This window comes from Carcharhinus amblyrhynchos, chromosome 7 (assembly GCF_965287045.1).
Source record: "Carcharhinus amblyrhynchos chromosome 7, sCarAmb.v2.hapA, whole genome shotgun sequence".
Taxonomy (NCBI): domain Eukaryota; kingdom Metazoa; phylum Chordata; class Chondrichthyes; order Carcharhiniformes; family Carcharhinidae; genus Carcharhinus; species Carcharhinus amblyrhynchos.
The window spans coordinates 87,021,897-87,034,517 of NC_137330.1; the positions used below are offsets into that span (position 1 = coordinate 87,021,897).

The 12,621-nt window shown below is 41.1% G+C and overlaps 1 protein-coding gene across 4 annotated transcripts in view; it reads left to right on the forward strand.

Annotated features, from left to right (window-relative positions):
• Window positions 1–12,621, forward strand: part of ahi1 (Abelson helper integration site 1) — a 243,862-nt gene that overhangs the window by 88,851 nt on the left and 142,390 nt on the right. For all 4 annotated transcript variants that reach the window (XM_080192718.1, XM_080192720.1, XM_080192721.1 and 1 more), the window contains exons 15-17: window positions 339–457; window positions 1,830–1,960; window positions 11,672–11,812. In XM_080192718.1, the coding sequence (XP_080048844.1) occupies window positions 339–457; window positions 1,830–1,960; window positions 11,672–11,812 (391 nt within the window). The remainder of the gene's footprint in view (window positions 1–338; window positions 458–1,829; window positions 1,961–11,671; window positions 11,813–12,621) is intronic.

A 12,621-nucleotide genomic window follows, 5' to 3' on the forward strand; every position in this document is an offset into this window, starting at 1 on the left:
AATGGTTGTCTTTGGAACTTTAACTTTTTACCTCCCCTCCCACTTGTGAAATGCACTCTCCAAATACATTTCTTATGCAAAACCTTTCAATTATTCATTTTAACATTCTCTGCCGAAACATCTGGGGGCATTTTCTATATTAAAGGTGAAATATAAAAGCCAATTGCAATTATTAGACTGTTTTAACTTGTAATCCATACAGGTGAGATGAGCAGATTGTAGCATATTATAAATTTTGATTTGGATGCATTTCCCTGATCTAGTGAATGTATTTGTAGAATATTTTGAAGATTGAGTAGTTACAATATATTGAAAACATTATTCCAAATTATTTACAGAACGTTATGCAGAATGATCTAAAAGGTGTTCCTATAAATCACTTGGAAGTTCACCCAAATGGTAGACGTCTACTAATTCATGCCAGAGACAGCACTCTGAGAGTGATGGACCTAAGAGTGTAAGTTATTAAAACAACCTGCCCAAACCTGACACATGCGCACCTGCTGTCAATTTCATAGTGCAAATAGTGAGGTGTGTGACTTGGGAAATCAAGGCACTTGATTAACATAATTGAATAAGTCTTAGTATATTGTGACTCTGGCTTGCATTTAACAGTTGGCACATGGTTTTTCAGGTTATGGGAAACCTGGAGAAACATCAAGGAAGCAAACAAGAGTTGCTAGCCCCATAAGGTTAAGTGCTTTTTTTTTAATTGCACTCCTTGTGCAACAGCAAAAGAATTATCTCATGACGAAACTTTTAGTCCAGTGATCACCAATCTTTCAGCAACATGGCACACTCCAAAAAGACAAGTCCACAATGCGCACACTTCTTTGCTTAGCTGAATCATGCATGTTACATTTATTTACATTTATCATTGTTATGCCCTTAGAAGTTTGCAATATGCAATCTAAATTTATTAGATCAGAGCAAAACGCAAAGTTGAGTAAATAGCAACTAACTGGATTAGTGGGAAACATGGGGCTGACCAAGACTGCAAAGGGTTATGATAGTAGTCCAATTTGTCACTCAAACCAATCTCCCATCCATTGACTGGTCAACACTTCCTGCTGTCTCGGAAAAGCAACCAGCATAACCAAGGATCCCAAGCACCTTGAAGATACTCACTTCCCATTTTTCGTCGGGAAAAAGATTCAAAAGTCTGAGATCATGTTCCGACCGATCCAAGAAAAGCTTCTTCTCTCCTGCCATCAAATCTTTGAATGGACCTACCAAACGTTAAGCTGATCCTTCTGTATACCAATCTGCAACTATATTCTGCACCCTCTCCTTTCCTTCTTCCCCATGTACTCTATAAAAAGTACGTTTTGTCTGTATGGTGCACAAGAAATGTGTATCCCAATACATGTGGCAATAAATCATGTTAGCTTTCAGAGACTTATGAACAAGGACACCCAGGTCTCTTTGAATATCAACACTTCCCAATCTCTCCCCATTTAAGAAATACTCTGCATTTTCCTACCAAAGTGGATAAGTTCACATTTTTCCACATTACATTCCATCTGCCATGTTCTTGCCATTCATTGAACCCAAGTCTTCTTGAAGCCTCTTTGCATCCACTTCATAACTTGCATTCCCACTAAGTTCTGTGTCATCAGCAAACTTGGAACTATTACACATCCACATCATTGATACAGATTATGAATAACTGGGGCCCAAGCACTGATCCTTGTAGGAGATAGTCTGAGTATAATAATATTGAAAATATAATTAGAAATAGCTGGTTATTATATCCTCCTGATGTTTTGATGTGTTTATTTTCTGGACTGTTGGAATCCCCACCTTTATATTTCCCATTCATTTTCCAGATTGGCTGCAAAGAAGTATACAGGGGCAACAAATTACCGTGAACAGCTATATAGTACATTCACACCATGTGGCACTTTTCTGTTTTCCGGCAGTGAAGATGGAATATGTTATGTTTGGAATTCAGAGACAGGTATGTTTCAGCTGTTACCACCATCATTTTAATTTGGGATTGATTAGACTTATTCAATAGAGAGATTGGCCAGAATTTTCTGGCTGTTTCTCTGGTTCTGTTGCAATGAATGGAGATTTGGGTAAGGGCCAAATTCTCCATCCTCGCTTGCAGTGCTGGCAGGGCATAAATGGCCAAAAAATGACAGCCATTATCTTTACAGAGCTTGAGATTGGTTCATTGTGAGAGACTAGCATCATTAAAATCACTGGACAAGAAAACCAGGGGACCCAGGTTCAAACCCCACCAGGGCAGTTTGTGAAATGTGAATTCAATAAAAATCTGGAATTAAAAGAATGATGACCATGAAACCGTTGTCAAAAACCCCTCTGGTTCATTAATATCCTTTAGGGAAGAAAATTTGCTGTCCTTATTTTGTCTGGCCTACATCTGATCCAGACCCACAACAATGTGGTTGACCCTTTACTACTCTCTGAAATGGCAGAGCAAGACACTCAGTTCAAGGGCATTTGGGAATGAACAATAAATGCTGGCCCAGTCAGTGACACCCGCATTCCCTGAACAAATTTAAAAAAAACCCACATCACAACAGATAAGATATTTATATTGTTAAAACATTTCTCTTCTGCATGTATTTCCTGTCTACACAATCCAACTCCTGATGTCATGCTTTTGTCACACTTTTTGTCAAGTTTTTATATTATAAATTTCTTTGTCCATGTTTGTAAAAGCTTTGCAGTTAAGCATGTCACTACAGTTGCGATAGTTTGCCTCAAGTTACCATCCATCAACTGCTTAAAATGCTTTTTTGTAACCAGCTGCTAGTTATGTTTTTGAGAATTTTAGTTATTAATGTTGAAATAAGAATTTACTCAATTTTACATATTTTGTGATACTATAATTAGTTGAATTCGCTATTGTGACTTCACTTAAGTTTTTTTAAGCCGCAGTCTCTCCTTTTTCCCTGTAATTCTGTCAGCTAAATTTGGATTGTCTATTCTAAGCATGTCCTATGTATCTGATTGCACAGGATGCATCAGTTCCACTTTTCTTTATCATATAGCATTTTCCTGAAGTTTTTTTTTCCACATCATTTGTAAAAATCAAGACAAATCTTGACAAACCTTTGAAAAGAGAATGTCAGCGTCTTATGTTCAGTAAGATTAAATGAATTTAACTGAGAAATACTTTCTTTGCTTAATGTTATCAAAAGTTCAGAGGAACTCCAGTTGAATTAAACTAATTATCTCTTCAGTGTTTTGTTGAATTAGAAATGTTAACACGAATTACTTACAAGACAGATTTTCTCTTGTAACACTTCTTTGCTGTTTGATGGGACATGGGCATTGCCCTGTCTAATTGCCACAACCACTGTGGATCTGGAGTCACGTAAGTGGTCAGACCAGATAAGGATGGCAGATTTCCTTCCATAAAGGCCATGAGTGAACCAGATGGGTTTTACAATTGATGCAATTGTATCACGTACACAGTTGACAAAACACGCAGCTTCATGAATTTAAATTCTATCAGCTGCCATGGTGGAATTTGAATCCATGTCTCCAGAACATTAGTCTGGGCCTCTAGACTACTAGTCCAATGACATTACCAACGTACCACTGACTCCCCTATCTGAGATAGGAGAAGAGGGACAGTGAGATCAACACAAAGGAGACGCAAATGTGTCGACGATGATTCAGATGGTAACACTAGCCTCTGATGCAGAAGTTGTGCGTGGCTGCTCTTGGAGGTTCCGGGAGTGGCCTAGTACTTTGTGTCGGTGTGTGTGCTTGATCCTGGACCGGTAGACGGGTGCCGCAACAGCTCAGTGACTAGCACTGCTGACTGTGCAGATACATGGATTTGGGCCTGTGTCTGTGGGAGTTTGTGCATTCTCCCTGTGGTTGCGTGGGTTTCCTCCCACACCCCAAAGATGTGCTCTTAGGCTGATTGGTTTTTACCAAATTGACACTATTCTCCCCTGAATCTGGCTAAGTTAGGGGTTCCATTTGTAGACACGCAGGGTAGAGTAGGTGTAGGGTGATGCAGCGGCGCGGGCTCATTGGGCCGAAGGGCCTGTTTCCCGTGCTGGGTTATTCTTTGTTCTTTGTTCTTTGCTTTAGGTTAAAGTCCCAATCTTGATTACCAAAATATAAACTGACTCCAATGTCATTTAAAAAAAATAAGAGGTTACCCTGTTTTCCACACCTCCCCCCCCCCCGCCCCCACTCCTAAGAACATAAGAAATAGGAGTAGGAGTAGGCCATCTAGCCCTTCGAGCCTGCCCCGTCATTCAGTAAGATCATGGCTGATCTGTCGTGTCTCAGTTCCACATTCCCGCCCTCTCCCCATAACCCTTAATCCCCTCGCCTATCAAAAACCTATCAACCCACGTCTTAAAAATATTTAGCAAGGCAGCCTCCACCACTTCAACGGGCAGAGAATTCCAGAGATTCACCACCCTTTGAATGAAGAAGTTCCTCCTCAACTCCGTTCTAAACCGCCCCCCCTTTATCTTGAGGCTGTGCCCTCTAGTCCTACTGTCCTTTCTGAGCGGGAAGAGCCTCTCCACCTCTATCCTATCCATCCCATTCATCATCTTATACGTCTCAATGAGATCTCCCTTCATTCATCTAAACTCTTAACGAGTACAAGCCTAGTTTATTCAGCCTCTCCTCATAGCTCAACCCCCTCAACTCCGGTATCAGCCTAGTAAACTTCCTCCTCCCCCTCCCCCCACGCTACCATACAGATGCACCATAGAAAGCATTCTTTCCCGATCTCGGCTTGGAATGGCTCCTGCTCTGACCAAGACCGCAAAAAGCTACAAAGGGTTATGAACATAAATGCAAACCCAGCCTCTAATCCATTGGCTCCATCTACACTTCCCATTGCCTTGGCAAACCAGCTAGCAAGGACCCCACACAACTCGGACATACCCTTTTCCACTTTCTTCTGTCAGGAAAAAGATACAGAATTCTGAGATCATGTACCAACCTACTCAAGAACAGCTTTCTTCCTTCCTGCCATTAGACTTTTGAATGATTCTACTATATATTAAGTTGTTCTTTCTCTATATCCTTGCTGTGACTGTAACACTGTGTTGAACACCCTCTCCTTTCCTTCTCCTCTATTTTTTCTATGAATGGTATGCTTTGGCTGTAAAGTGCGCAAGAAACAGTATCTTTTACTGTATTCTGATACATTCGGCAATAGTAAATCAAAAAGAAGTTACTGTCAATCAAAGAACAAAATAAACCATTACCAAATATAGATCATTTTATATTATACAAGTACTAGAATTGGGGAACTACAATCATGAAACATGGTAAAAGCTCCAAGTCAGAGAAATTGAAACTGAGACTGTTTATTCTCTCTTTCTTACCTGGAAATAGAACATAGAACAATACGGCACAAGAACAAGCTCTTCGGCCCACAATTTTCTGTCAAACATAATGCCAGATTTAACTAATCCCTTCTGCCTGCCCTTGGTCCATAACTCTCTATTCCTTGCATATTCATGTGCTTATGTAAAAGCCCCTTAAATGCCCCTTTTGTATCTGTCTCCGGTACCATCGACGGCAGCATATTCCAGATGCCTACCACTCTGTGTAAAAACAAAAACCTGCTCCTCACATCTCCTTTGAACTGTACTCCTCTCTCTTTAAGTGCATGCCCCCTAGTATTAGACATTTCAACCCTGGGGGGGAAAGTATTCTGACTCAACCCTATCTATACCGCTTTAAGAAGCGGGTTGATGGGTTTTTGATAAGAGAGGGGATTAAGGGTTATGGGGAGAAAGCGGGAAAGTGGAACTGAGCAGCGACAGATCAGCCATGATCTTATTGAATGGCGGGGCAGGCTCGAAGGGCTAGATGGCCTACTCCTGCTCCTATTTCTTATGTTCTTATGTTCTTATGTAATTTTATAGACTTCAGTCAGGTTTCCCCTCAGCCTCTGCTGCTCCAGAGAAAACAATCCTAGTTTGTCCAGCCTCTCCTTATAACTCATAATCCAGGCAACATCCTGGAAACCTCTTCTGCCATCTCTCAAGTCTCCACATCCCTCCTGTGATATGGTCACCAAGCTTGAATGCAATACCCTAAGTGTGGCCTAACTAAATCTGCAACGTGGCATCCTGACTCTTGTCCTCAATGCCCCGTCCAGTTAAAAGCAAGCATGCCATATGTCGTCTTTACCAACCTATCTATTTTTGTGGCCAGTTTCAGGCAGCTGTGGACCTGAACCCCACAATGTCTTATTTTGTTGATTAGCGTCACAAGGAGGCTTATATTAACATTGTGATAAAGTTACCGTGAAAATCCTCTGGTCACCACACTCTGGTGCCTGATTGGGTACATTGAGGGAGAATTTAGCATGGCTGATGCACCTACCCAGCACATCTTTCGCACTGTGTGGGGAAACTGGAGCACCTGGAGGAAACCCACGCAGACACTGGGAATGTGTGCAGACTCTGCATAGACAGTGACCCAAGCCGGGAATCGAACCTAGGTCCCTGGTGCTGTGAGGTAGCAGTGCTAATCACTGTGCCACCATGCTTCCTCTGCACATCAGTGCTGTTCAGGGTCCTGCATTAAATGTGTACTTACCCTTGACAATTGATCTCACTATGTGCAACACCTTGCATGTGCCCAGATTAAACTTCATCTGCCATTCCTCCACACAGATCTGCAACTGATCAATAACCCACTGTATACTTCGACAACCTACTACACTATCCACAACCTGTCCTTGTGTCATCTGCAAACTTAATAACCCAGCCATCTACGTTTTCATCCAAGCAATTTATATGCATCACAAACAGCAGAGGTCCCAGTACAGATTCCTGTGGAACACCACTAATCACAGACCTCCAGCCAGAAAAACACCCTCCACCACAACTCTCTGACTTCTATGGACAGCCAATTCTGAATCCAAGTGGCCAAGTCACCATAGGTCCCATGTAGCTTAATCTTCTGGACCAGCCTACCATGAGGAATCTTGTCAAAAGCCTGACTAAAATCCATGTGGACAACATCCACTGCTCTGCCCTCATTGATCATTCGAAACAAATCAGTCAATTAGTAAGACATGACCTGCCCTGTACAAAGCCAAATGAATATCTTCTGTTGGCATTGCTTACAATGAATCAAAGATTCATTAGAATCACAGATTTTTTACAGATATCGTTCCCATTAGTGATGCTAGTGAACCAGGTGGATTTTTACAACAATCCAGTCACCATTACTAATACTAGCATTTATTCCAGATTTTAATAACACTTGAATTATGCAACCGCTGTGTTGGGATTTAAACTCATGTCACTGGATCATTAGCTCAGTCATCTTGATTACTAGACTTATAACATAACCATGCTGTTAAATAATGAAGAGAGGTTGGATGTTTACACTGGAGCAGAGAAGACTAAGGGGCGACCTGATTGAGGTATTCAAAATTACGTTGGTGCAGACTCGATGGGCTGAAGGGCCTCTTCTGCACTGTGGTATTCTGTGATTCTGTTATAGAACATAGAACATTACAGCGCAGAACAGGCCCTTCGGCCCACGATGTTGCGCCGACCAGTTTTTAAAAAAAAACACTGACCCACTAATCTAAACCAATCCCTTTTCGTCCATAAACCTATCCACAGATCTCTTAAACGCCCCCAAACTAGGCGCATTTACAACTGCAGCAGGCAGGGCATTCCAGTCCCTCACCACCCTCTGGGTAAAGAACCAACCCCTGACATCCGTCCTATAACTACCCCCCCTTAATTTAAAGCCATGCCCCCTCGTGCTAGCTTTCTCCATCCGAGGAAAAAGGCTATCACTATCCACCCTATCTAAACCTCTAATCATCTTATATGTTTCAATAAGATCCCCTCTTAGCCTCCTTCTTTCCAGCGAAAACAATTATTGTGTTATTAGAGGCCAAACCATATTGTGCACCAATATGGTTTGGCCTCTAAGTGACCAACGTGACTGACTCTTAGCTGCCCTCCTGAAGTGACTTTGCAACCCATCCAGTTGTATAAATCTACTGCAAATATCAGCAATAAAATTGGATGGCCTAGGCATTGAATTAAGACATAACAAGGATTTGAACAAAAAAAATCATAATTCATGTGTTTTCTTTTTGTTAAATATATTTTGAAGATTTTTCATTTTGTACAAAAAACGCAACAAATTCCCAAAGATTGGTAGAGTACAGCAGAATCATTTTCAAACAAAAAGAAGAGCGAGAAAAAAGAAAATGACAAACATAGTTGTCTCGGATTATTCGCTGTATCCAATGCCTCCCACCACACATGTAATAAAAGGATATATCGAAGGAAGGGGGGAATAACAGGATACCGCCACAATTGGCTCATTGGCGCACTACCAAATTCACAATATAATGGTGATAGAGCTACAGGACTTATGGAAAATCTTGTAGTCGTAAACTAAACAATGCGGAAGCCAGAAATTTAAGATAAGGGTCCCACACTTTAAGGAATTTATCCTATTCAGCTCATAAGAACATAAGAAATAGGAGCAGGAGTAGGCCATCTAGCCCTTCGAGCCTGCCCCGCCATTCAATAAGATCATGGCTGATCTGTCGTGGCTCAGTTCCACTTTCCCGCCCTCTCCCCATAACCCTTAATCCCCTCTCTTATCAAGAACCCATCAACCCGCTTCTTAAAAATATTTAGCGAGGCCGCCTCCACCACTTCAACGGGCAAAGAATTCCAGAGATTCACCACCCTTTGAGTGAAGAAGTTCCTCCTCAACTCCGTTCTAAACCGCCTCCCCTTTTATCTTGAGGCTGTGCCCCCTAGTCCTACTGTCTTTTTTGAGCAGGAAGAGTCTCTCCACCTCTATCCTATCCATCCCATTCATCATCTTATACGTCTCAATGAGATCTCCCCTCATTCTTCTAAACTCTAACGAGTACAAGCCTAGTTTATTCAGCCTCTCCTCATAGCTCAACCCCCGAAGTGAACACGTCAAAAGTTCTGTTGGTATACATTCCAGAATGATTGTATGCCAATTCCAAATTGAGGGAGGCTTATCAGTAATCCATGAGCAAAGGATATTCTTCCGTGCTGCAAATGTTAGGATATTGCACAGCCTTTTCCCATTCACATTGCTGATCTTTTTGTCTGGGAGACCCAGTATCAGATGCAAGGGATCGCGCTCTAAGGCCATATCAAAGATTATCTCAACCCCTTTAAGAAAAATAAACCAATAGGCTTTAAGCTTGACATAGGACCAAAAACAATGCAAGTAAGCCCTTCCACATCTACCTTGCACTCCTGGCATGAAGATAGAGCAGGTTTAAACCTGTGCCGCAAGCCTGGAGTAATATACAAATGATACAGTATCTTAAGCTGAGTTTCTTTTGTTCTATTACAAACTGAAATTTTATTAGCACACTCCCAAATATCACCACATTTCTCCTCATTGTCAGTTACTATGAGGTCTCTCTCTCTCAAGACCTCAGCATATCCAATGCATTATCACAAGATTTAGAGCATAGAGTGTCATAAAATTTACTCGCTAAAAACCCGGACTCCACAACTAGCGGGATTTTTTCCACTCGGAAAATCTTAGCGTTGGAAAGAAGAGTTGCCTTATTAAGGTCAGAGTCCCTAATTTCCAAATATCTGAAGGAGTGTTTTGGAATATTATCTTTTGAGCACTTGTGTCAACAGTTAAACAGGGTAATAGCATCAAGCCCATCCCCTAATCTATGGAGACTTCTATCCCTCCAGATACCAAAGCCATGGTCCAAAATGCGTGGTGGGAAATCCAGATTACCCTGAATAGGAGAAAGAGGGGAAATTGAATTAGATTTGCCCTCCATCGACCATTCTCCAAACTTTGAGTGAAAATCATGATAGGATTATTAAACTTGTACAACAACGCTTTAGAATCCCTAAACAATAAAGTGACAGCAAGGAATACAAAGACTGATCAGTTTCAACGTCAAGCCACATGGAGAAGGGGTCTCCCCTAATACATTTGTCTAAGATGGAACGCTAACATAATGTTTGGCACTCTAGCCAATCCACTTAACCTGCATATCTTTGGACTATAGGAGAGGACACTGGAGCACCCAAAGGAAACTCACGTAGACATGGAGAACGTGCAAACTTCACACAGTCACCCAAGTCCAGAATTGAGTTTGGGTCCCTGGAGCAGTGAGGCAGCAATGCTAACTAACCACTGCGCCACCATGCCAAACCTGAAAAAATACTAAATCTAACCATCACATCAATGTGTGCAGTTTTGGGCGCCGCACCTGCGCAAGGATATTTTGGCCCTGGAGGGAGTGCAGAGGAGGTTTACTAGGCTGATACCGGAGTTGAGGGGATTGAGCTATGAGGAGAGGCTGAATAAACTAGGCTTGTACTCGTTAGAGTTTAGAAGAATGAGGGGAGATCTCATTGAGACGTATAAGATGATGAATGGGATGGATAGGATAGAGGTGGAGAGACTCTTCCCGCTCAAAAAAGACAGTAGGACTAGGGGGCACAGCCTCAAGATAAAGGGGAGGCGGTTTAGAACGGAGTTGAGGAGGAACTTCTTCACTCAAAGGGTGGTGAATCTCTGGAATTCTCTGCCCGTTGAAGTGGTGGAGGCTGCCTCGCTAAATATTTTTAAGAAGCGGGTTGATGGGTTTTTGATAAGAGAAGGGATTGAGGGTTATGGGGAGAGGGCGGGAAAGTGGAACTGAGCCACGACAGATCAGCCATGATCTTATTGAATGGCGGGGCAGGCTCGAAGGGCTGGATGGCCTACTCCTGCTCCTATTTCTTATGTTCTTATGTTCTTAAACAGACAGAAACACCAAATGCATAAAGCAAAATTTGGTGCTATCTCTACTGGACAACATAAACCTGAGGATCATATCTCGTGGCCTCAGCCAAATAGCTAAGGCAATAAAGAGGTGAAGGGACATCCCTTCAGAGTTCCTCTCTAAAGACCAAAGTTCTACATTTGTAAGGACCGCCACCATTGGGTTTATATAGAGTGCTTGAATTAATTTCACAAAATCCCCTTCAAATCTAAATTTATGCACCATATAAAATGAATAATTCCATTCTACCCCATCAAAGACTTTTTGGCATTCTGGAAGATCATTAATCCACCCAAAGCACGCTTTTGGAAAACTTTGATAATATTCAGCAATCTCCTAACATTATCGCTGAATTCCAACCCTTAAGTAATTCCAGTCTGATCACCCTGGATAATCATAGGAAGGATTTTTTCCAAGAGCATTGCCAGAACATTAGACAAAATTTTCAAATCAACATTCCAAAAAGGAAATGGATCTGTAAAAACTACACTGCTCAGGATACTTTCCCAATTTCACGATTAAGCAAATACCCACCTCGGAGCGACTGTGATAGACTGACGCCAAATGAATGATTATACATACCAGTTAATGGATTCAATAAAAAGTCCTCGAATTACCTGTAGAATTCACAACCAGTGTTTTAAATATGGTCACTTCAAAATTACTTTTCAGAAAAGAGTCACATTTAAAGTTTAGTTTGCCTCTTCAAGCCCTTTTAATTCTGCTTGATTGAAGTAATAAGACTTGAGGCTCAGTTGTTAGTTGAATGTTTTGTTGTCTTTGTGGGTCAGTTAAGATCACTGTCCAGTTGATTGTTTTTGGCTATCTGTATTGACCATGATTCCAGCTTTTTCTTTTTCTTCCATTTGGTAGGTGACCAAGTGGCCATGTATTCTGACCTTAATTATACATCAGCAGTCCGTGATGTAGCTTTTCATCCTCATGAACACATGGTAGCTTTTTGTGCTTTTGGACCGAATCAACCTATACTCATCTTTATATATGATCAGAAAGGTGAGCTTCTTGTTTAAAGTATATCTGGAAAGACTACAAATATATTTGGAAAGACTAATTAAAGTCTCTATTTAGGTGTCCTGTTTAGATGGTGCTTAATAATTATGAAAATTAGCTACTTTACAAATATGGTATTCCTGAGCACGTTGTGGGGTAGGGAGTTGTATAAATTTGTGGTAACTTTTTGTTTCAGCCTACCTATTTTTAAGTTTACTCTGAATTGGTATTGTTTCAATTGTGTAGCTATTCTGTAGAATTGTTTTTAATCAACTTCAAGACCACAAGCTACATGCTTTGGATTCCCGTGGAAGCTCTTAGTGTTTCACTAAAGAATTGCTGAATAAAGTAACCAGAATAAAATTGCCCACAAGATTAAGCTAGAGTTTCAAAACTCAACGCCTAGTTAAGAATGACTTGCATTGTTTAACACCAGGGCCAATGTAATGTAGGTCAACCCATTAACTTTATGTATTTGAATATGATTCAGCTGTAGAGATGAACTCGGTTTCTGTTATGTATGTAAGTACGTCATTAAGCTGATGGGAAAAAATCAAATGGGAATAGACAAGTTGTGTTTTTGTGTGGGTGGAGGAAGAGCACCATACATTTTAGTGGAAACTTTGTACTCCTAAATAAAGACTTACGTGGTGCAATGGGGTTAGCACTGCCCTTTCACTTCTGTAGAATGAATTCAACTTGTAGTACTAATGAGACAAAGGTTTTCCCTCCCAATCTCACTAGTGAAACAAATTTGGATACATTCAGAATTGTCAACTTCCCATGACAAAATTCATTGGTTTTGAAATTGA